Source organism: Pseudorca crassidens, chromosome 11 (assembly GCF_039906515.1).
Source record: "Pseudorca crassidens isolate mPseCra1 chromosome 11, mPseCra1.hap1, whole genome shotgun sequence".
In the NCBI taxonomy this organism is placed as follows: domain Eukaryota; kingdom Metazoa; phylum Chordata; class Mammalia; order Artiodactyla; family Delphinidae; genus Pseudorca; species Pseudorca crassidens.
Window position 1 is genome coordinate 58,158,432 of NC_090306.1, and position 26,601 is coordinate 58,185,032.

General features: G+C 40.8%; 1 protein-coding gene across 1 annotated transcript; it reads right to left on the reverse strand.

Annotated features, from left to right (window-relative positions):
- Positions 1-3,668: 3,668 nt before the first annotated feature.
- Positions 3,669-8,564, reverse strand: IL22 (interleukin 22). Its single transcript, XM_067698681.1, has 5 exons — positions 8,379-8,564; positions 7,401-7,466; positions 7,146-7,289; positions 6,156-6,221; positions 3,669-3,746 (listed from the first exon to the last, which is right to left on the reverse strand). The coding sequence occupies exons 1-5, from the start codon at positions 8,562-8,564 to the stop codon at positions 3,669-3,671; spliced, it is 540 nt and encodes a 179-aa protein (XP_067554782.1).
- Between the last annotated feature and the right edge of the window lie 18,037 nt (positions 8,565-26,601).

The window sequence follows — 26,601 nt, forward strand, 5'->3', positions numbered from 1 at the left end:
AATCTTCCAACAAACAAAAGGCCAGGACCAGATGGCTTCACAGGCGAATTCTATCAAACATTTAGAGAAGAGCTATCACCTATCCTTCTCAAACTCTTCCAAAATATAGCAGAGGGAGGAACACTCCCCAACTCTTTCTACGAGGCCACATCACCCTGATACCAAAACCAAACAAGGATGTCACAAAGAAAGAAAACTACAGGCCAATATCACTGATGAACATAGATGCAAAAATCCTCAACAAAATACTAGCAAACAGAATCCAACAGCACATTAAACAGATCATACACCATGATCAAGTGGGGTTTATTCCAGGAATGCAAGGTTCTTCAATATATGCAAATCAATCAACGTGATACACCATATTAACAAATTGAAGGAGAAAAACTATATGATCATCTCAGTAGATGCAGAGAAAGCTTTTGACAAAATTCAACACCCATTTATGATAAAAACCCTGAAGAAAGTAGGCATAGAGGGAACTTTCCTCAACATAATAAAGGCCATATATGACAAGCCCACAGCCAACATTGTCCTCAATTGGTGAAAAACTGAAAGCATTTCCACTAAGATCAGGAACAAGACAAAGTTGCCCACTCTCACAACTCTTATTCAACATAGTTTTGGAAGTTTTAGCCACAGCAATCAGAGAAGAAAAGGAAATAAAAGGAATCCAAATCGGAAAAGAAGAAGTAAAGGTGTCACTGTTTGCAGATAACATGATACTATACATAGAGAATCCTAAAGATGCTACCAGAAAACTACTAGAGCTAATCAATGAATTTGGTAAAGTAGCAGGATACAAAATTAATGCACAGAAATCTCTGGCATTCCTATACACTAAGGATGAAAAATCTGAAAGTGAAATCAAGAAAACAGTCCCATTTACCACTGCAACAAAAAGAATAAAATATCTAGGAATAAACTTACCTAAAGAGACAAAAGACCTGTATGCAGAAAATTATAAGACACTGATGAAAGAAATTAAAGATGATACAAATAGATGGAGAGATATACCATGTTCTTGGATTGGAAGAATCAACATTGTGAAAATGACTCTACTACCCAAAGCAATCTACAGATTCAATGCAATCCCTATCAAACTACCACTGGCATTTTTCACAGAACTAGAACAAAAAATTTCACAATTTGTATGGAAACACAAAAGACCCGAATAGCCAAAGCAATCTTGAGAACGAAAAACGGAGCTGGAGGAATCAGGCTTCCTGACTTCAGACTATGCTACAAAGCTACAGTAATCAAGACAGTATGGTACTGGAACAAAAACAGAAATATAGATCAATGGAACAGGATAGAAAGCCCAGAGATAAACCCACGCACATATGGTCACCTTATCTTTGATGAAGGAGGCAGGAATGTACAGTGGAGAAAGGACAGCCTCTTCAATAAGTGGTGCTGGGAAAACTGGACAGCTACATGTAAAAGTATGAGATTGGATCACTCCCTAACACCATGCACAAAGATAAGCTCAAGGTGGATTAAAGACCTAAATGTAAGGCCAGACACTATCAAACTCTTAGAGGAAAACATAGGCAGGACACTCTATGACATAAATCACAGCAAGGTCCTTTTTGACCCACCTCCTAGAGAAATGGAAATAAAAACAAAAATAAACAAATGGGACCTAATGAAACTTCAAAGCTTTTGCACAGGAAAGGAAACCATAAACAAGACCAAAAGACAACCCTCAGAATGGGAGAAAATATTTGCAAATGAAGCAACTGACAAAGGATTAATCTCCAAAATTTATAAGCAGCTCATGCAGCTTAATAACAAAAAAACAAACAACCCAATCCAAAAATGGGCAGAAGACCTAAATAGACATTTCTCCAAAGAAGATATACAGACTGCCAACAAACACATGAAAGAATGCTCAACATCACTAATCATTAGAGAAATGCAAATTAAAACTACAATGAGATATCATCTCACACCAGTCAGAATGGCCATCATCAAAAAATCTAGAAACAATAAATGCTGGAGAGGGTGTGGAGAAAAGGGAACCCTCTTACACTGTTGGTGGGAATGTAAATTGATACAGCCACTGTGGAGAACAGTATGGAGGTTCCTTTAAAAACTACAAACAGAACTACCATATGACCCAGTAATCCCACTACTGGGCATATACCCTGAGAAAACCATAATTCAAAAAGAGTCATGTACCAAAATGTTCATTGCAGCTCTATTTACAATAGCCCAGAGATGGAAACAACCTGAGTGTCCATTATTGGATGAATGGATAAAGAAGATGTGGCACATATATACAATGGAATATTACTCAGCCATAAAAAGAAACGAAATTGAGCTATTTGTAATGAGGTAGGTAGACCTAGAGTCTGTCATACAGAGTGAAGTAAGTCAGAAAGAGAGAGACAAATACCGTATGCTAACACATATATATGGAATTTAAGGGGAAAAAAATGTCATGAAGAACCTAGGGGTGAAACAGGAATAAAGACACAGACTTACTAGAGAATGGACTTGAGGATATGGGGAGGGGGAAGGGTAAACTGTGACAAAGCGAGAGAGATGTATGGACATATATACACTACCAAATGTAAGGTAGATAGCTAGTGGGAAGCAGCCGCATAGCACAGGGAGATCAGCTCGGTGCTTTGTGACTGCCTGGAGGGGTGGGATAGGGAGGGTGGGAGGGAGGGAGACGCAAGCGGGAAGAGATATGGGAACATATGTATATATATAACTGATTCATTTTGTTGTGAAGCTGAAACTAACATACCATTGTAAAGCAGTTATACTCCAATAAAGATGTTAAAATGAAAAAAAAAAAAAAAACAAGTCTATGTAGGTAGTATAACAGATTCCCCCAGAAATCAGTTAGACCTAGCTTTAATAAGGGTCCACTGCTTATAGTGACACAATGTTTTTTAACATGTTTCTGATTCAGTTTTCCCATCCGTAAAATGTGGATAATACTAATAGCCACCTCATTTACTTAGAGTCAGGAATAAAATCATTTATACAGGTTCTGGGTCCATTTAGCAAATAGAAATGATTACACGATGATGATGATGATGGTGGTGGTGGTGGTAATATTAAAGGGGGGAAAAAATCACAAAGCCACAAGATTTAGGATACAGAAGTGTTTATTGAGATAAAATAAACATATCATACATAGCTCCATAATTATTATCATAAATATTAATATTAGCCTTATGATTAAGTAGAAATATCTTATAATGTTTCTATAAATAAACCCATATTAGTAAAATGACATAAATAAGACAGGTACTTATAACAATAAATTAATTCATAAATATAAATTATTGATTATGGAAATGAAATTATTTAGGGGCTTTTTCCCTAAAGAGATGGGAAAGTAATCTTTTTTGTGGGGAAATAGACAACTGCTTAAAAATTAAATTTCTGTTTATAAAACACCAACTATGATAAAATGTTATCTATTAATAGATCTCGTTATGCTTGGAAGGTCTACCTTCTGGTCGTATGGATACAAGTGACATTGTTCTCTTTTTTAAGCTAAGCAGGGGTTTGTTTAGAATCCACACAGGACTGTGGAGTTTGGCGTTCCCTTTTTCTTTTGTTAAAAGAAAACCTCAGGAGATCTTATTGTTATTTCTAACAGGCAAGAAGCGTTAGTTATCCATTTCCGAGCTTTGCCCTGGTCAAGTGCATTCATTTTTCAGGGCCATAAACAGCAAATTCAGTTCTCCAATTACTTTGATCTCTCCACTCTCTCCAAGCTGTGAAAATAAGAACACACAAGTATTTCAGCATTTATACCATGTTTTCTAAAGAGAAACGAATTAGAGGGAGATGAGATGGTTAGGTTGCTGGGACAGAAACCAAGGTTTAGCCTTTTGTAAAAGATCAGTAATAATACCCTTTTAGCAAGTGTACGTGATTTGCCAAAGACTTTAAAAGTATGGCTATCTGAACTGAGAGGGCACCTGTGGGCATCAATCTAAGCTGATGATGTTTCAAACCACTTCCTAACCAGAGCAAGCAGATAGAGGCTGTGCTGGGATCTGGGGGACCCAGAGTGCCACTCATCCTCCTTGCCCTACCTCCCAGGCCCACTACTGTCTATGACCAATCAGTTACATATAACCACTTAGTTCAAACAGCCTTGAATCCAAACTGCACATTACCAATACACATGGGCTTTTTCTGTTTCCATTTTCTTGACCGAGGGGTAGAAAAAACAGGTTTTCACATTTATGGGGAAAATACCAAATGCATCCTATCCAGTTGCTTTAAGAGTAGAGGGCCAGGTACGACTTCTAACACCCCTTCCAAGCAGCAGGCAAATGAGGCTTTCAAACTCCATGGGTGAGGGAACCCAGGTTCAAGTCCAAATCATCCTCCTCAGAAATTCATCTAATCTATTAAATGTGCTCAAGGTTACCTCAAAGAAAACAACAACCCTAAGTCATCACTGTCGTCTAGATTGCGGTCTCCTTTCTCTTCCTGCTTTCTTCCACCATTCCATCTTTCCATACTTCCTTTGACATAAAGCCAAGAGATCATTTTTATATCTCAAAGACTCCCAAGATTATAAAGAATTTTAAAGCTTCTCTTGCCCTACTGTGTGTCATCCGTTCTGCTATAGCCTGCTCTCTGCTTTTACCTCCAGTGACGGAATTACTACCCCCCAAGACAACCCTCCGTTTCAGACAGCGTTGACCAGTTTTTCCTCATGCTGCGATTTGTCTTAATAACATTCCTCTCACTATGCCTTCTGGAGCTGAAGGGAAAAACAAAAGCATAACCACTCTTCCACGTGGCAACCTGTTGCAAACGTGAAAGTCAATTCTCTCAAAATGGATTAAAAGATTTAAAATCTGTTTTCCCACACAGATCACCAGCAGATTTTTCTCTCCCACACTTCACTTTTCTAAAGACAACAAAGTAAGCCGACATGAGGGATTTTTCAAACCAGAAGCGCAAAGTACTTCTTGGCTATAGCATGCTAATATTCAGCCCTCCACGTCTAGCTAATGATTCTATAAAAAGAGAGTTGATCTTCACAATGAAAAACAACAAATCCTTCAGTTATCAAAGGAAGAGCCAGACACGTTCATTAAATCATGTTCAGGAAGAAAGACTTTTTATAAAAAACATCAAGATGGAAAAAAGGGGGAATTGAGGTTACGCTTGTTCCTGAAAATTCCATCAACTAGAGCCTTCCTGTTTCTGAGGTTCCATTGTACCTGCTTGCCAAATCATCACTTTTGCTGCTACTAATCATACCTCTGGTTTTTGGATGAGTCACAGTTGCTGGCCTGAGCCTTCCACCATTGTTCTTTTCCTCAAATAGGCCACTTGACAGTATCTTTCACTGTCAAAATATACACTAACCTATACCAGATAGATGCTCACTAGGGCATTGTTGAAGGAGGGAGGAGACTAGAAAGGAAGGAAAATGAGAGAGGAAGAAAAGAGCGTTTCCAGCTCAGAGTATCATTTCCCTATAATGAATCCGTTACTAGTATTTTCATTCTATTTGAAACGGTGTAAAAGAAACTGGGGGTTGTTCACTTTTGCTTTTAAGTTAAAATCAATAGATATTGGGTATTATATTATAACAGTTAAATGTAGGTATCAATCATTCCAGAAATTCATCCTATATGCACATCCAGCTCTTTTGTTATGGTTGTTCTGGGTATATTTCTCCAAGTTTTAAATCTTCAAATGAATGACTTCAAAAATTATTTCAAATAAATTTACCCCCAGACACTTTTCTGGTTTTGAACAAATGCTTCTTCAGATTAAATGAATCAGTAGGACTCTTAAATTTCCCTTAGAATTAATGAGACTAAACATAATATCCATTGCTTCTGGCCTGGATGGGATTCAGAAGACCTGCATTCTATTCTGGCTCTGCCAGTGAGTGGCATATGGGGTGATGAGATTAGATGATTTAAGTTCCTAGCCAGTTCTAGAATTCTATGATTTGCAAAATTTGGAAATTGACTTATAAACATATAGACACATCTAAACACATATGCACCTACATAGTCAACCCAATGGCAGGAGAATCAAGTAAAAAGTCATGACATGGGGGGAAAAAAAGGAAAGAAAAGAAAGGAAAGGAAAACAACATTGTCTCTTCTAGCAAATGATTTAGCATTAACAGTTATCAGTAGTACCTTTTTCACTGTGTCCTTCAGATTCTGTACATTTCTCTGGATATTCTGGTTGTCACACTCCATATGCTACAAAATGAAAGCCAGAGTGACAATTTTAACACAGCTGTACTGAAGCTTTTTGAACCTCAGCGCCCCTAAATGAGGTAAGTTACATTCACCTGGAATTAATGTGCTTAGCAATTTTGCCCACAATGACCTAGATTTCACCAGTGGCCTAGATTTTCTGAGCTCTTGAATTTCCTTGGACACCAAAGTCCAGTCATTTCTATTACATGGGACCTCACTTCACTTTTGGGAAACCCTACTGAGGTTGAAGTTTGTGGAAAGAGTGGAGTGGTTTATGCAAATCCTGTCAAGAATAAAACCATAATTGCACCTCATCAAAAATGCGTGCTCAGAACAAGAAACATACATAAAGCATCTTATGTGAACAGGGCCCTCCGCAATAAATACTAGGCCCCCTTTGCTCTGCTCACTCCACTCAAATCTTTTTTCATAGTTTTAAATGTTCAGAGGCATCGAGTTCACACACCTCTGATTTTGTCACTTCCCATATCAAAAGCGCAGCAGTCTTCACCCACCCACCACCAAATATTAAATCTTGTTTCCCTCTTTCCCTCTTTCCAGTTCCCTCCCTCCATCAATTTATACTCAGTGGATTCATTTGCACCAACTGGTATTTTTCCTTACAGCTCCCAACTCCCTTCTCATCTCACATAACCCGAATTGGTTTTTTCCAGGGACAAATAAGCTCCATGTGGTCTTTCAGACCCTGTCCATCACCATCAACTCAAAGTGTGACTCAATTAAAGCAAAAATAAACATTCTGTGATTCCCAATGATTCCTGTAATGGTGTTACTGAGGCACTTCTAACTGCCAGCATGGGAGGGGCAACAAACGAGGGTGGGAAAGAAAAGGGCTCCATGCAGAAGAAAGAGAGAGGGTGGGCACCTGGGAGCGGGTGGACTTAGGTTGGGAAAGGAACTTACGCATTGGCCTAGCTTTTTGTTGAGCCTGGCCAGGAAGGGCACCACCTCCTGCATGTAGGGCTTGAATCTATTGGATTGGGGGAGCAGCACCTCTTCAAGGGCAAAGTTCAGCACCTGCTTCAGCATACAGCAGCGCTCCATCATCTGTTGGTGAAAGTGAAACAGCAGGGCTCATATTAGGCGACATTCAGAAGACCCAACCCATCCTCACCACCGCTCCAAATAACCACGAGTGGCATCATGCCTATGGCTTACCTTGACTCCCTGGAACAGTTTGGTCCCAATGAGACGAACATCTGTGTTGTTATCTGCCAAACTAGCCTGGAAGAGAAGAAAAGACTAAGTGCCTGGACGTCAAGGAGCTAGAAGAAATGTCTGTAAGTAGAGCTGTACTCTATCCCCTCTCCCCAGAGCAGCCACATAAGGACTAAAGAAAGGATTCAGATATGTGCATGAGTTTAAAATAATGCTCAGGTGTTGGGAGGAAGGATAAATGAGGAGTTTGGGATTAACATACACACACTACTATATATAAAGCAGATAACCAACAAGGACCTACTGTATAGCACAGGAAACTACATTTTGTAATAACCTACAAGAGAGAAGAATCTGAAAAAGAATATATATATATACACATACATATATCTGAATCACTGTGCTGTACACCTGAAACTAACACGACATTGTAAATCAACTAGACTTCAATAAATAAATAAGATATGCGGGTATAATGTACAGCATAGGTAATATACCTAATATTTTATAATAACTATAAATCCTTAAAAATTGTGGATCACTGTGCTGTACACCTGAAACTTAAATAATATTGTAAAGCAACTATACCTCAGTTTTAAAAAAAAATGGATTTAAAGCTCCTAGCATAGAGTTCATAACATAGTAAGTGCTCAATAAATGTCATTTTCTTTCTCTTCAAAAAATAAAATAAAGTAAAATAAAATAATGCTTAGAGGAATAAAGGGAAAAATAAATAGTAAGATGAGCTACTAAATGGCTCCTTTCAGGGTAAAACTCAATGTATGCATCCTAAAGGCGTACATTGGAAGATCTCCACAAAGTCTCAGAAGAGACAGAGAATATGATGGCTGGTCTACCAGTAGAGATAAATGTTGGTTTCTTAAAGATCTTAGATGTGCTCTGAAGAAACTTTAAGAACTATTCAGGTTCCAGGTAGATAAGGATGCAAAAGAAAGAGAGAAAGAGTGAGATGAGTACCTCATTAGCCAACGCGAAGGTGCGGTTGGTGATGTAAGGCTGCTGAAAGTTGGCCCTGTCGAGCCTGCACGGTGACACAATGGGCACAGCCGCTCCTCCCTGCACCCACAGGGCCATGAGGAGGAGGCAGCTGGCCGCCAGAGTCCCCATAAGGGAAGCGCTCATAGATTTCTGCCGGGCAGCCATTGTAGACAACACAAACTCGAGCAACTGGTGACTAGGGAAGGAGAACCTGGTATCAAGAGAACAAGAAGCAAAAACAACATAAAGGAAAAAAGTAAGTCTCAAGAAGTGTCACACCCAACAAACAAGCATGCATACCAAGTTTGTTGGAGGACTTACCTGTTGCTTTCAATGATTCTGCTTGTGATGGGAAGGTAGAAGATGCTGCTTTTATAGCGCCCAGGACACCAAATTGTGTGTGTGAAAAATATGACATCAGCAATTATCTAATTTCCAGTGCTGTCTTCTGAGAACTACCTAACCACCATAGGAACCCGCAAAGCACCACTTCCTAGCTTTCCCAACTTGATACGCCAGCATTTCCATAAAACGTCACTTTTAGGGCCCAGAGGATGCTTGTACAAACAAATCCCAGAAATTTTCCAAACCCTACATACTTTTCAAAGAAAACAATTGCTTTGCTTTGTAGGTTCCAGGTTTAGTATAATAGTTTTTGATTTCCTATAGTCAGTGAGTAAGCATTTTGGTCATGAACTCATTTTCCTACCAGCTTCATAGATTCTTATCTCATTGGAGGTGATCAAAAATAAAGCACTTACATCCTCTGCTTTAAAATAAACAGTAATGACAGCTTGAGGATAATTCCATTTTCAAAAAATAATTTTATCTCATTTTTTAAAATATGCTGAGTCCTGAAGAAGACTTACATTTTAAAAATAACAGTATTGGCTAATCTAAGCACTATTTTCCTCCCGTTCTGTGACTTTTTTTAAGTGATCATAACAATTATACTAGATGCAAATATACCTTAAATGTTTTCATTAAATTATAATCAATATCAGTTTAAGTTTGGAAGTATTAATGCTGAACAATCTGATCGCTATTTTTCTTAACATGCAAGTATTTTAAGAATACAAGCAATTATACTTCGATAAAGATTGAAAAAAAAAGAATATAGTAAATACAGTAGTTCATTGTAAAATTTTACCTGCACTACTTCTAAACAACACACAAGTCTCAAAAAATTTTCCAAAAACCTTATAACATTTTTTATTATATATATGAAGGTCTAAAGAAGAGAATCTTGCAATTTAGTTATTACATGTAGACTTTATTAAAAATACATTGAGGGCTTCCCTGGTGGCGCAGTGGTTGAGAGTCTGCCTGCCGATGCAGGGGACGCGGGTTCGTGCCCCTGTCCGGGAAGATCCCACATGCTACAGAGCGGCTGGGCCCGTGGGCCATGGCCGCTGAGCCTGCGCGTCCGGAGCCTATGCTCCGCAACGGGAGAGGCCACAACAGTGAGAGGCCCGCGTACAGCAAAAAAAAAAAAAAAAAAAAAAAAAAAAAAAACATTGAATTCTATATAATACCTAAAAACTAGACTGAAACCCTCCCAATGGGTGGGAGCAGGGAGCAAGTACACTGATCTATTGCTAAGGGAAGGAATGTGAATTCGTGCAAAGTAGTTTGATCAGATATTTCTCTTCACAACGAGTTCAGATCAGGAACATCAAAGAAGGGATGTGAATAATTGTAGAAACTTGAGCATTTTGTGAGATGGCACAGACCTAGGCAAGGAGCCACAGTAAAGGCTTAGGACAGCATGAGGACGCTGAGCATTTGGGAAGGTGGTCTTAGGAAAAAGAGAAGGTTAAGGCGGGTAAATAAAAACTAGACCCATTGCCCACGTCTTCTTGTGGTTGTTCATGAGCCCAAGATGAGGAAACTCTTCTTTTCCAATTTCCTGTTAATAAGATATGACCATTTTTGTCCAGATCTCTATATAATTATATTAGCATTAGGGTTAAGAGTTAAGCTCTTAACTCTATGTAGAGTTAAGCCCTATGTATAGAGTTAAGAAATATAATGGATTAAATAGGCTTTTGTTTGTTTACCTGGGAACCTTACAAACATACATAATTTTGTTCCTGGGGAAAATAAGTTCTGATATTATTGAATTATATACTTTTTTTTTTTTTTTTTTTTGTGGTACGCGGGCCTCTCACTGTCGTGGCCTCTCCCGTTGCGGAGCACAGGCTCCGGACGCGCAGGCTCAGCGGCCATGGCTCACGGGCCCAGCCGCTCCGCAGCATGTGGGATCTTCCCGGACCAGGGCACGAACCCATGTCCCCTGCATTGGCAGGTGGACTCTCAACCACTGCGCTACCAGGGAAGCCCTGAATTATATGCTTTTGAGGGAAGAGTCTCTCTCTCTCTCTCCCTCTCCCTCTCTCTCTCTCTCTCTCTCCCTCCCTCCCTCCCTCCCTCCCTCCCTCTCCCTCCCTCCCTCCCTCCCTCCCTCTCTCTCTCCCCCTCTCTCCCTCCCTCCCTCCCTCCCTCCCTCCCTCTCTCTCTCTCTCATCTTTGTATCTCCAACACTTAGGACAGTGCAACACATGTAGGAAGGACTTGGTAAGAGCATGTTGAATGAATAAATAGATTAAGTTAAATAATTTACTAAGTATCTTTGGGAATATGCATGGAGATAATTTGGGTACTGCCTTTATAGCACTTCTAACGTTGGGGTTTGACCCAGTACTACTTGCCAGCTTCCTGCATAAGGAATAAATAGCTGTGAAACAAAAATAGAATGCCAGAAATTTGCAAACCAGTCTTTAGTAGCAGTGATACATCTATTATTCATTATATGGCCCTGATGGACAACCGTTAATAAGATAGTGTTAATGGAGCAAAGATCTTAGGTTTTAGTGAACTTGACCAAGCACACTAAGGGGAAAATCTGTTCTAGAGCTGTATGTGGATTTCTAAACAGTCATACAAGGAGTCTCAACAATATTTGCTATTAGGAGAGATTGTAGATACAGCATAAAACGGCTTCTGTGAAAATAGCTAGAGACATCTGTGTGCTAAATAATTTCAGATCATTCATGGGCCTTCTTTGCTGTTGTTTCTTTGTGAATTTTCAGCTCTCTCCCAGAAGCCACCCCGGACAAAGGGCAACCCCAGCGTCCTGCTCCCCAGCCCCAGACAGACTGTACCCACGGTCAATCTTAGCTATTTGCAACAATCTACCTGGTCGAATGCCAGGAAGGGCTAACCAGAGTCCTCTGCCAGAAGTAGCCTGTTTTGTCTCATTCACCACAGCAGCCCCAGCACCCAGAACGGTGCCCGGCACACGACAGGCGATGGATATTCACTGACTGCATGATTACACTCCTTCCCAACCCGTTGGCCGATGCTTGGAAATCCACAATGCATTCCTTTAAAGTATACATCTCTCTAGAAGTAGGACTTTAGGTATCTCAGGTAAAAAGTTCTGTATTCATCATACTCCTCAGTACAACACACATGATCACTGTTCCATACAAGGTTCCTTCTGGGTGGGTGTGCGTGTGTGTGTGTGTGTGTGTGTGTGTGTGTGATCCTACCCTCATTATTCTCCTTCCCTCTGCACCAGTCACCCACCACCACCTCTAAGCCTGCCATAGACAACTGCTCTAATTTGACATACATTTCTAAATATATATGCATCCTTGTAAAACAACAAGTAGCAAGTGTTGTTTAGTGGCAGGGTGTATTTTTATTTTATAGGAATGGTTCTCTTTCTTAATCTTTCACTTGGCACTGTGGTCTTGCAATCTACCTGCGTTGCTGTGTGTAGCTCCTATTTCTAACGTGACGTGCCATACTGAGTCTCCACATTTTATTTATTTGTCCCCCCTTTGTTGGGCACCTAAACCACTCACAGACATCACAGCACTAAGCAACCCCTTCCAAGTCATTTTAATGGTAATTTTAGAGAATATCTTTGAAACAGTTACCCAGGAGTAGGTCCACTGGGTCATAGAGATAAATTCATTTACTAGATACATCAGATTGCTCTCCAGAAAGGCAGCATTGATTTACTCTCTCACATCAGTGAAGAAAGCTTTCTGCTTTCTTTTTTTTATTATTATTTTGGGGGTAGGAGTTTATTAATTAATTTATTTATTTATGCTGTGTTGCGTCTTCGTTTCTGTGCGAGGGCTTTCTCTAGTTGTGGCAAGCGGAGGCCACTCTTCATCACGGTGTGCGGGCCTCTCACTATCGCGGCCTCTCTTGCTGTGGAGCACAGGCTCCAGACGCGCAGGCTCAGTAGTTGTGGCTCACAGGCCTAGTTGCTCCGCGGCATGTGGGATCCTCCCAGACCAGGGCTCGAACCCGTGTTCCCTGCATTCCCTGCATTCCCTGCATTAGCAGGCAGGGAAGCCCACTTTCTGCTTTCTTACATCCCCACCCACACTTGGCATCATCCAGCTTTAATGTTACCAGCTTTTGGAGGTTTAAAATGGTATCTCATTGTTGTTGTTTTTTGTTTTTTGTTTTTTTGCAGTACATGGGCCTCTCACTGTTGTGGTCTCTCCCGTTGCGGAGCACAGGCTCCGGACGCGCAGGCTCAGCGGCCATGGCTCACGGGCCCAGCTGCTCCGTGGCATGTAGGATCTTCCTGGACCGTGGCACTAACCCGTGTCCCCTGCACCGGTAGGCGGACTCTCAACCACTGCGCCACCAGGGAAGCCTTCATTGTTGTTTTAATTAGCAGTTTTCATACATTTGCAGCCACTTGGGTTTCCTTTTATGAATTGATTGTTTACATCAATTGCCCATTTTTCTAACGGGCTTTGGTCTTTTATTGTTGTTGTTGATGATGATTTGTAAGAGTATCGTGTATATTTTATATATTATTCTCTTTTTGGTTGTAGGCAACTCTTCTCCCAATTTGTGTCCTGTCTACTAACTTTTTCTACTTGTCCTTTGTTGAACAGAAAATGTAATTTGGATGTCATGTAAAACATTATTTTTCAGTATATGGCTTGTGCTTCTCAAGGCTTTGTGTAAAAATCTCCCTCCATCCCTAGGTCACAAAGATATTCCTCTGTCTTTTCTTTTATTTACCCTATAATTTTGCCTTTCACAATCAGGTTTTTAATGCCTTTGTGTAGATGATGGGAAGTAGGGAATCAGTTTTATTTTTTCCACATAGCAAGCCAGTTTTCCTAACACAGTTTACTAAACAGTGAGTCCTTTATCATATGTGAATTTCCCATTTATAAGTAGCTATCTTTGAGCTCTCTGTTTTGTTACACTGGTTTATTTATTTTTCCCTTTTTGTTCTTGAGCTAGTTCCATACTTTTTATTACTGAGGAGTGTCATTATATCTAGACAGGAAAGTCTACCTTCTTTACTTTTTCAAGGCTGGCTTAACTAACTATTCATGAAATTTTTGTATATATTTTACATAAATTTTATAATAGATTTGTCAAGTTTCTAGAAAAATGCAGCAGAAACTTTAGAATATCATTTAATGTAAAGATTAATTTGGGAAGAATTAGCATCTTTATAACATAAATTCATTCCATCCCAGAGCATTTACCATCTATCTCTCTTCTATGGAAGATTTTCTTTTATACCCTTTGATAGTCTTTCAAAATTGTCTCCCTGAGATCTGGTGTATTTTTTAAATTCCTAGCTACATTATAGTAGAAGTAAGATTTTAAGCTGTTATTTATCACTTTCACCTGGGTGTGAATGAATACCAAGATGGCTTGGAGAAAGAGACTATGTGGGTTACTCATCTCCTGAGAACATAAAAAACATGTACCTTTTTCAACTTCAGTAGAGAGGAGAGGAGAGATAGAGGTACCCAGCAAAGAACAAAGCTAGAGACTGGGGTTTCCAAATGTGAACTTCCTTTACTTTTCACTTCTGCTCAAGTATAACCCTGTCAGTACCCAGGACAACTTCCTACCATGTCCACCCTCCCTCTTAACACCCTGCCCACAAAGACACTTGTCAACCATAGCCACCTTTCTCTCCTTCCTGAGGACTAAATCGTGTGAATCTGTACTTTACCTCATCTTAAAGGGAAGACTATACTCACGGGGATGTGTCATAATATAAATGAGTACAGTTTCCTCTCTAGTAATACCAAGTACTGAAATTGATTTAAATGATAGAAGAAAGCAATATTTATGCAGTTCCTCACTACTCTAGGACATAAACACAGAATTTGACATTGGCTTCTTAATGTCCACCCTCTACTGTCAGATTTTTTTTAACCCATAGATCCATCCCAGTCTCTCTTTCCACTGATTATTTTGGCTAGTAAATAAGTCTTAAAACATCATAATTCACCCTTGCTTATATCACCAGATATTCTAAATCATAGCTAATTGCCTATTATCAGTGAAACTTTTATCCCAACTCTCTAATCAGTTTTAGGATTATTAATGTTTCTCACAGTCATTTGCACAGGTTAAATAGTATTTTAAAACATGACTTTAAAAATTCATATTAAAAACTCTATGTATCTTGGTGCAGTTTAACCAGACCCTCTCAGTCTCTGATAAGAAAATTTGGGGCCATGTGAACTAGACATTTCTTATATTCTCATGACCCTGTTGAACTTGTTAAAATACAACTGATCAAACACAGTTCCAATTCCTAGGTGATTTGGTTTTAAAATATCACAAACGTCAATCCTGAGAAAATGTCCCCTTTCCCTTTTCTTTGTCCTAATTCAAAAGCTGTGTGTGCTATAAATAGGACAGAGCATCACCAATTTAGGTCAGCTGGACAAGATGTCACTCTCAATCAGTGCAAGTCTGAAATGCAGTATGTTTTAAAAGAAGTACCATTTTGTTATTACCTCCAAATTCTTATAACCAGATAAACTAAGCTAATTTATTTCATTCTGTTTAACAAATATCTGTTTTGTTTCTATTGGAATATTTTACCAAGTAAGGGTTCTTGAACCCATGTTTAATACTTTTTAAAAATACAGTAACAGTTAACGAATTGCATTGTAGTAGCCTTAGGATTAACCTGAAGTGGGCTTACCTTTGAGAGGAAACACTGAAGTACCTAAACACTGATTAGAGAACTGGAATTGAGATTGAACTCATATTAGTAAATTAACATACCTTTAGAGAAATTTGACCTACAGGCCTTTATATGAGTAGGGAGGGAATTAAATGTAAGAACCAGATGGAAATAGTATTGTAATACTTAAAAGCCTAGAAAAGGGAGGAGTTAACAATACATAATAAAGTCATAGACAGCGGGATCATCTATTAGAACATTTAGTTGAATGTGTCCAAGAGGAAATATCTAAGTAGGTTTACCAGGAAATGGAGCAGAGACAAAGAGCTATGCACAGGTTGCTGAATGAGAGAAAAAGGGTAATATGCTTTATTTATTCATTTCCTCATGCATTTCTTCATTGTAACATCAGCTCCATAAGAGCTCAGGCTCTATCTGGCACAGTCCTTAGAACATCCTTTTCTATGTGTTTATTATGGTTTAATAAAAGTTTTCCTAACATTCTTCAGAATCAGTTACACCTTTTCAGCAGTGACCCTGTCCACATTTTCCTCTTACTTGGGCAATAATTTCCAGGGCGGCTTCTGCTCGGTTCTGTACTTCTCAAGAAGTGATCAGTGTCGACCTTCACTATCTGTTCAGAGTTCTCTTCTTAGGTCATGGACAAAACCAGGGCCACACCTTAATTTCTAGAGCGGATCCTACACATCCCAGATTTCGTCTCTTTTCAAGCCTACTCCCTTCCAAGCACGAGAATTCCTACTTCTTTATCTTGACAACTCAATGTATTAATGACTGCCGAATACCTGCCGTGTGCCTAATACTGTCTCGGGTTTTCAGAGATGCAAAATGACTAAGACATGGCCCTGGCCTCAAGAAGCTTATTAACACAACTGATTCAATAACATTTTTAATTCAACTGCTATGTCCCAGGTACTGGGCTGGACACTAGGGAGGCACAAATGAATAAGGTATATTTCTTTCCTTTGGAGCCCTCAGAGTATAATGGAGACGGTGATCACTCAAAGAGAAAAGTAATGATTCTTGTAGTATTATCCTACAAGTACAAAATAACATTAAATGAATAAAACATGCTACAATGGAATTATAACCATTACAGTAGAGGTGCCTGATTAGAAATTGATACTGGAAACTCATTCAAGACTTCAAGATGTTGAATTTGAGTAAAATTGTTAATACTATCAGTATTTGGATCAGTTTAAAGCATGGAAGAAGGGTTTCCCAACAAGAGGAAATGGCAGGGAAAAGAAACCTTGGAGATGGGGCTGGTGGAAGAGAAATGACTAGTTAGATTAGAATAGAATGATGTGGAGAAGTGATGGCAAAGAAGGGGTGGGGTAGATAGGGTAAGAGCAGCTTACGAGCAGCTTTGAATACCAGCCAGAATAGTCTAGACTTGAGACAATGGGCAATAGAGAGCCATTATGGACAGTTGTGCATGGAAGGGACTTGTATAAAGCAATAACTTAAAAAGACAGCCTGAGAGTTACGGGAAACGTGAATTGGAGAGGCGGAAACTGACATCAAGGAGATGAGCTAGGGGACTGTGACAGCAGCAGCAGGGGAAATTTAGCACTACTGGTGCCGTAAGAAACAATGAAGACGAAGGCCAGAATCCAAATATACCGGCGCCACCAGAGGGTAAGATTTAGACTTAACACTAGTTTGAGTTTGTGACACAAAATATTTTTTGAACACTTCAATTGAGGCAATTCAGTAAAAAAAAAAAAAGCTAATTAAGATGTTTTAGGAACTAGTGATCCTTGAAACATAGTCCCATACACTACTGGTGATCAGTTGAATGATCTGGTAAACAACTGGCACACCCAGAGTGCAGAGATGCCATATGGGAGTCCCTGAGAAGGTGCAGCCACTTAGGAGAAAAAGATAAATGGAATAGGAACCGCTGACTTTGAGGGAAATTTAGGCCAAATTTGAAGGCTTCAGGAAGAATCACCAAACTGCTGCCACTGATTATATCTGCAGCAGCCCAAAGGCTTCTAACCAACTTTCTCCTCATAACTGATTCATGAGCCCAAAGGGTCCCTTCCTGTCCTCAGGGATCACTCCTCCTCCCCCACTCTAGCTGAAATGACAGGTGGGGAACCAACTGAAGCCAAGATCAAATACGCTTCCCCCGTGGAATGGGGTGCAGTGGGGGGAAAGGATAAGAATGAGAATGCTGGGGCCAGGGAGATCGTATGTTTGGAGAGAGGGGTAAAAGGGACTCGGTGGCTCCTGGATTTTGCCCTCATAGAGATGTCCTACGCACCCAAGGCAGAGAACTGCTAGTGAAAACAAAATGATCACTTGGTTGACAAAGATTCTAGTTGCTTTGACAGCTTCTCGACAGAGCCTGAGTGACAGCGTGCACTAAGACAAAACCCTTCTGCTCATCAGACACTCAATCTGGAGGCAACTGAGTCATGAGAGCTGATTTCTTCAGCTTCAATGTCGACTGCCCTCGTCTCCGCACATTCCCAACAGAGAGAAGCACGTGGGAGAGTGGTTTCCGCTGACTTTGACCTAAAGGCAGAACTTTATCCAAAAACATCAAGGACGTGACTAGAGACGTTCCTGCTTGAGGAAGATCTTTGGTGTGACCTTTTTTACTCTCTTTCATACAAACACCCAATCACAGTTCACCATTGGTCTCTTCTTCCCATTCCCAATCCTCCAGCCCCACCCAGAATCTCTCTTTTCAGGTTCCATAAGAATTGAGTTAAAATTCTTCAACTTGGCATCATCTTGGTCTCTGAATCTGATTTGTTCTGATAACCATATTCTCAGGCTGTTCTCAGCCAGCCATGAAAATGTGCTCCTGTTGGGCTTTCAGGAACTCCGCCAGATCCTTTGAGGAAAAAAAGGAAGTTTGATGATGTCGGTATAGTTTCTATTGGAAGGAAAAGAGGTGGTTTATATCTGTGGACAGCATAACACTGACTGAGTCACACACATTCTAGTCTTTCTTTCCTTTTCCTCGTTAACAATGGGGTCAATTATTCACATTTCTCAATGACTATTATCTTCAGGTAGAATGGATTTGAAGCAAAACTGTGGAATAAAAGAAGCGTGCTTTGGGACTGTCATCTCTTCCTTTCCACACCATTTCATTCACCATCGTCTCTCTCCTCTCCAGCTCCAACCTCTAGCCCAAATTGTTTTATATGCATACTAAGTGATAAATCATAAAACTAATATCATCCATAATTTTCATCTGTTCCCCCAGATTTTATCTCATTTGATCTTCATAATAACTTGTCAAATTATGTTATTCCAATTCTACAGATAAGAAATATGAGGCTCAGAAAGGACAAATAACTTTCTCCAAGTCAACTGTTACACAATGACAACTTCAGGGCTAATGAAGGGCTTTTTCCATCACCATGCTACCTCATAGTGAAGTGCCAAGCTAAATGCATCTCCAATTATGAGATTTCAAGTATTAGCAATCCAGGCAAAGGAAATACTTGGTCAGCAAAGAAAGTTTTCTGGAATCCATGAAACTATACCACTTCCTCTTCCACTAAGTCACATAGTACCTTGTGTGCACTCCTAACGTGGCACATGTGAATCTGAATTAAAATACCCTGGTTATCTCTCTATCTATCTCCCCAACTAGATGGCTGGCTGCATCACATCAGGGAGCATGGATAGGTCAGTTTTTATGTGCTTCTCCCTGTAATTCCATTAAATACCGTGGTCTGTCTGTCTCTCTCTCTCTCTCTCTCTCTCTCACACACACACACACACACACACACACACTACAACACTTTATGTTTTGCCTAGGGATGACCTGAAGTAAAGTGAAAAGAACAAGAAGTGAGGATATGGCTATTCTACATAACATTTAATATGTTACATGATAACTCAAACTGAACATAGAGAGTTTTTTTATGGGAAATCTCCCTCTTACATTAGGAAGAGAGATTGAGAGAGAATGGCAAGGAAAAAGAAGGGGAGTGCCATGGGCACCAAAGGGAGAGGAGGAGCAAACTGCCCACTTCCTTATTTTATGAAGGATAAAGCCGGCACGCACGGGAACCCAGCCTCTCTGTGGTTCATTCTTTGAGCTAAGATCAGACCTGGAAGATTCGCTGAAAGAAGGTTGGGATGGGAAGGATGCTGTCTTTGTGTCTCCTGAGGGTTATCCAGTTCCTCCTACCACAAGCAGACACACATTCCCCCAGAGTGACCCAACTTCAATGACCACCCAAGTTCACCGCTTTTCTGCTTTCTCCACAGTTGCAAGGCCGTCCTGAGGGCACTCTAGATGAAAAACTGAAACTGTGAGTAATTATTAGTCAAATCCTTTTCACCTGCCTTCACTAATCAAGCTTGTTTTAAGACTTGCATGTCCTCCAAGCGGCTTGTGGCCTAAACAATGGGATGTTTGCCCAAGTGGTTTTCCAGGAACTTGGGGTCAACTGTGTCTAGTAGGAGCTGAGCTGGTTATGACTGGATAGGACCATGGACCCTCCCACTGGGCATGAGCAAGGGTCCCCTTGTGACCTTTTGACCTCAGAGAGCCAAAAACTCTACCCTCAGATGCTGCTGAGTGCCTCCACATTTGAACGTGCAGAGGCCTGGAGTGTAGTTACACCTGCCCAGAACCACAATCACTGCACCTTTTTTCAATCACCTTTCCCCATGCTCCCCACACTCCCCATGCCTCAAACCACCCTGCAGCTTCATTCCTCATCCCATAAATACCCTGAGCCCCTCGCCTTTGGGGAGGTGAATCGGAGACTTGTTCTCCCATCTCCTTGCTTGGCTGCCTTGGGAATAAACCCTCTCTTTGCTGCAAACCTCAGCACCTCAGCATTTTGTCTTGCTGCACCCAAGCAAACAAGCCTGGCTCGGTAACAAACCCACAGTGGCAGCCACGCTCACCTTCTTTACTACACCTGTTCTCCTCCACTCTTCTGCCCTTATGTTGACCCCCAGACTGCTCGGGGTTTCCAACGTTTCCCCCATGGAGGCATAGCCTCAGCAGAAACACGCCATGCCCTGGTCCTTACCTCCTGCCCCAAACCTTATCAAAAATTGTTCTGACCTGTATTGCTACTACCCACTGTGGCACCAGGTAACTGAGACAATAATGGCTAACTAATCCACACCTAGGCATTAATAGCTAAGAAATTCTACATGCAGATAGGTATTTTTGCAGGATTCTTTAATATCTTAGCTCAAAGGAACAACTGGCGGGAAACTGGTACAAAATGACAGGCTTATAGAGGAAAGAGTTTGGGTATGTGTCTCTGGGCAACTTTCAGTGCCTCTTACGCATGTGTTGGGCTACGCCCTACCCTGACCCCCTGACTTTCTTATAACATTATCATTTCTGTGACCTCTTTGGAAATATTTGTGATTGGCTGCATTCACTGTAATTGAGAACGAGTACAGGGTTTTTTATATTTTCACATAAGATCCCAAAACGTATGATTGCATTTTTGGCACCAGGTTGACCTGGGGGACTTAATAGCACGCTCACTACCAGATAGCCATGAATTAACTCCCCCAGGAGGTCCAGAAAACCTCTTCCAGGGACGCTTCTGAGAACATGTTCTAATATGTTTGCCTATGGGGTTCCCCTGAAGCACCCTGGTGGTTTAGTGTTCTCGACAATGACTTACACAATGAAGGGTATTGAGGGAAAGAACTGGAAGCCAGCATCACTTTACCTCAAGAGCCACAAATGCTTCCTTCTTTCATTTTTCACACCCACAAAAAGAACCGAAACTCTACCTTGATCTTTTGAGATAATCCACTTTCCTAGATGTCTACATTTGTCACACGATGTTGCTAGGTGCTGGCAAAAGCATCATTCATCATCATGAATTAAATTAATTAAATTAATTTGAAATAAAATAAAAGTTCTGACACTCGGATAGAAGTTATGTCCTGAAATCCTGATCTATCCAGAAAGGACTTTTCCATGAGTTTATGAAAAGCCACTTCTCCCCATAAGTCAGTGTCTCACAAGAGCATTTATTGAGTGACTTCTGCATGCCTGACCCTGTGCTGGTCCTCATTATGTAGGAGGAAAGAAACGTAAGGAACACCTCCTTACCTTATATTTGAATCAGTGAGACAAACACAAAGAAGGAGCAATTAGGAAACATGAAAGTAATGGTCAGAACAGTCAGTGTTGACATTAAGTATGATAGAAATTCAGATCAGGGTGAGTGTTGGGCTGCACCCCAGAGGCCTGCAAGCCCTGTGTTTGCCCAGCCTCAAGACCAAAGAAAGAGCCCCCGGAGCCAGTGACAGAGACATCAGTGGTTGAATGGATGGGGGATCTTACTTGTCTGAAGCAAGGTCCTGGAGCGACGCCCCACCGTGTGCGCAGCAGTCTTCGCTATGGGGAGAGGGAAGTTGCCAATTACAGGGGGAATTGACTTCAGGTTGATTTATCGGTTACCAGGGAAACCAGCAGAGGAGCAGACCCCTTACTGCCCTTTCGATAAGCTATCATAGTGGAGCCCTTCTGATCTAAAGTTTAGAACAATCACGAACTGGGGCTGGGGGCAAGTATGTAGGCATTTACTTGTTAGGCTGTATGATTTAAGAGAGTTTAGTCTTGTGAGTAGGGTGTAGGTGAAACAGGCACTGGTCGAGCAGGGCATGTACAGACAGCAAGAGAACAGCCATCTTAAATGGCCTGACCATAGTGAGAAACATGTACGTGTGCAAATTTCTTGTTAAAAATGCCTCTTTTTTAAGAAATTTTGCCATCTTCCTTTTTCTACCCCTATTAGAGAAGAGAAAGGAATTTGACCTTCAGGCTCCCAAGTGAAGCTAAAAAGTTATCCTTGCCTGTTCACAATTTCTGCTCTGAGCCACAGTCATAAAAGGAATCTGAATGAAGTATAACAACATGACTTTGGAATAATAGCCTTCTAGGCCAGCAGAGAATCAACCCAAAACACAGGCACTCCCTTGGATGTCCAGGCCCCAAACACTGAGAGAACGAGCCAGAATAATTTGAAATTAGAGAATTCCATTTTAGCAGAGAGTGGAAGTAGTGTAAGAACCGTACACTGCTTTGAGTTGTCATCAACAGAGAATTAATAGAAAGTTATAATCTCTTGACTGGAGGTGGTAGTAAGACTGCATACATTTGTCACAATTCATAGAACTGCACTTCAAAAAAGGATGGATTTTACTATGCATACATTATATCTCAGTAAACCTGATGGAAGAAGAGAAGAAGGAAGGAGGGAAAGAAAGAAGAAAGAAAAAGGATGGGAGGGATTGAGGGAGGAAGGGAGGAAGGAAAGAAGAATTTGGCTAACATTTGTCTCTCGTATCCTAAAATCTAATTGTGTTTGAAAAAATAAAATGGGGCTTACCCAGAGAAGGTATTAATCCCCAATTTTGCCAGTTTCAAGGCAATTGTTTTCTCCTAAATAGACTGTTCAATAATAGAATGGAATGCACTGTCTTATAAAGGAAAAAATTCCTACCACTAGAATGTGGCCAATACTTATTTATATAAAACTTACTCAGCTAGGTGATTTACATAGCCCATTTATGATCTTTAGCATAATCTTCCAAGGGAGGTATTTTACAGATGAGGAAACAGAGACTCAGAGCATTTATGTGACTGCTATTTGGTGACGGAGGTTGGTCCAAGCAGGAGCAGAATATCTTCTTGCACTTGATACATATGCATTGAGTTCCTACCAAGTGTCCATTGCTCTGCTGGGTACACGTTATCACTGTGATAGATCTGGCCCTATCTTCACAGAGAGTACCATCTACCTAATGAAAACCCCCCCAAAAAGGCCATCATCTTACAGTGTGTCAAGTGCTATGGGGGTGGGGTGGGGGGAGAGGGGACAAAAGGAAGCACGAGGAAGACGTACTTTCCCCGGACTAGACAGATATGAAGAAGCGGCATCTAAGCTAAGACCTGATGGCTAAATGAGGAGTTGATGAGGAGGTCGGCAGTGGGAGTGGGATGGGTTGCAGTGGCAGGGAGGGGGCAAGGGGTGAGTTATGGGTGAAGGAAATAACATGTGGGAAGACCTGGAGTTAAGAAGGAAAATAGTGCATTCAAATAACTGAAGTAAGTTCCATATGACTTCAGCGCTATAGGAAGAGTAACAAGACATCTCCCAGAGATGTGCACATGACTCACTCCCTCATCTCCTTCAGGGGTTCTTTCTCTCTCCCCAACTTTAGGAGCAGTTTTTAGTTCACGGAGATTTTCCATGTACCCTCTGACTCCATGCTTAGATTCCCCATTATCAACATCCCACACCAGAGTGGCACATTTGTTACAGCTGATGAACCTCCACTGACACATCGTTATCACCCCAAATTCCTCAGGTGTTTGTTACAAAACTCCTTCTCAGGGAAGCCTCCCCAGCCACCCTGGCGACTGCCAACACCGCCCAACATATATATTCACTCTTTTCTTTTTTTATTAGTCAGCTACTGCTATGTAATAAATTGCCCCAAAACTTAGCACCTTAAAACAACAAACATTTGTTATCTCATATAATTTCCAAAAGTCTAGCTCAGGGTCATTCATGATTTGTAGTTAAGAGCTAGGCCTGCAGTCCTCTGAAGACTCGACTAGGGCTAGAGAATCCAGTCTCTCTCCCACGACTGCTGTTGAAGTCCTTGAGGTGAGGAATCTGGCACATCATGGATGTCACAGAGGGATTCTTCCATCGGTTGCTGCATTTGAACTCCGGTCGTCTAAGGGACTTTCTGACTCAGGGTGTGGTCCATACTGGCATGGCACAAGCCCTCATCAGCTTCACTGCTGGAGACATGCCCCAGGGTTCCACCTACTGTGGAACTAGTCTCATAATTTGGAAATTATTTGCTGTAAGCAGTTGATAAATTTTAGCTGTGGGGGGAAATTATGATTCACTGAATTATAAAAGTCTCAGACTTTTACAATATAATCATATCATTAAAGAAAAACGTGTCCCTAAATATGTAAACAAAAGATACACACTAGCCTGGGCTATGTTCTCAGGATGATATGCCATTCCTTTTTTAAAAACCAGGAACAATTGGATAGAGAAGAAACTAAGCTAGAAAACATTTTCCCTAGTGTCATGACAAAACAGAATAATGGCAGCAACAACAATGATTAGCCAAATTTTTAAATGATGTTTTAGACAGCACTGCCATGCTGAGGATGAAGAAAAGCAAAATAGCCCCCAGAATAAAGCTATAAATAAGAAATTTTCCTAGGATTTCCTGTACATTTTTGCATAGCAAAACCAGAAAACTGTAATGTGAAAAGTGAAGGTCTCTTGCAATCCTGCCCTCCAGAAAAATCCTCTTTAACAGCCTGGTGCATAGCCCTCCACATTCTTTTCTATAAACATGCTAACTCAGTTATTCTAATTTTACAAAAATGAGGTCATGCTACACACAGTTTTATATTTTTCTTTTTGTGTTTTATTTTTTAAGGTTCTGCTTAAGTCAATATATACCTTTTCTTAAAAAAAAAGAAGTCCTGCTTAAACCTGTTTATAACCATGTCTAAAAAATTATACCACAGGGAAGAACATTCTCTTTCCTTGGTAGCTCCAGATTATCATCCAACGAATAGGGTATTCGAGTCCCTCAACTCTGTGGTTAGCTTCACCAGGAGGAAAGACAAATCAAAATTTAAATACACGCAAGTCAAAATGATATGGCAATCCCATCTGTAAGTCCTTTCTTTTTTCACGAAAAAAAATCAGTGGCATAGGAACATTTTGCACCATGCAAACGTTATGTAAAAGGTAATGTGTTGCCTACTTTAAAGCTATTTGGAATTGTCTTCAATGCTGGAAATGGTTGTTGCTGCTGAAACTCAAGGAATGAGAGGAAGCGGAGCCAAGCTTAGATGTGTCTCTGAATGCGTAAGAAAGGGAGAGCATTATAAAATTCCAGAAATGTTGGGGGGGCTTGTTTTTGTTTTTTCAAAAAAAAAAATGCAGCCCCTGATGTGGTCAGAGGAACTAAACAGTTCCTCACATGACTTGTGATTCTGTCCATTGGTCAATTAAATATATACCAACTCATCATGCCCTTCAAAATTGGAAGTTCATTTCTTTACTCAGCAAACAGCTGTACCTCACCTCCTCCATGCTGGCATCTGGGCTATTTTCTGAGGATGGTACACAGTTCTTGTCTTCAAGGGGTTTACCTGTGAGATCGGTTTCCCCACCCCACCCCCCAATGCCGGGACTCAGGCCCCCAGGGCCTTTTTTAGCTTGCAAGACCTGTTTTGCCCAAGGCTGTTCCCCAGTCCTTTACCCAGATGGCTGTACTCTTGTCTTCTTGTCTCAGTAGGGTTGCTGGATCATACAGTAATTCTATTTTTAATTTTTTGAGGAAACTCCATACTTTTCCATAACACCTGCACCAATTTGCATTGCCACCAACAGTGCAGGAGGAGTCCCTTTCTCCAGAAGCTCGCCAACACTTGCAGTCTGTTGTCTTTGATAAGTGCTGTTCTGACAGGTGTAAGCAGTTTGACTCCCGCTGCTGTATAATCACCTTGGTTCTTCCATTCTCTCATTCCATTGCTCATGGTAACAGTAATATCTATACCCTAGAGGAGACACAGTAAATACTATACGTGGTGACTAAGAACTGAGCCACTACCCAGAGAAATCACTGCACTGGCATCTCAATGCAGGGGCCTTTATCTGTTACCTTCTGAGACATCTCAAGTTCTAAGAGGCTGGTGCTTTTCTGGGAATCTCATTTAGGGAAATCCAGCCTACTTAATTCCAAGGGTGTTTTTATGACTATTTTGCAATTTTTCAAAGGGGAATCAAATTTAGTAAGACCTTTATTGGAATCAATGCCCTTGACTGGCCTACTTTTGCAAGCAGTTTGGCAATGGTGCATTTTCAGAAATCAGCGTTTGCAATCAACGCGCATGCAAGGATGTTTATCAAGTCCTTAGTGAGATTGATTGAAGTATCAGAAAATGGGGGGAGCCTCCTTTGATCTGGAGAGGCAGAATGGAAAAGGCAGTGGCATGAAAGAAAGTGGTTTCACTGGTTTTGTGCTGAGGCCCAGAACTGGATCAACCTCGCTTTAAACTCCTCCTCTGCCCCCTGCTAGTTGTGAGGGCCTCAGAAATCTGTTGCAGTCAGATTAACTCTGGCATTTAACTATCAGTTGAAATGTCACTGATTTAAGAGAAGGCTGTAGGTGCCCCTT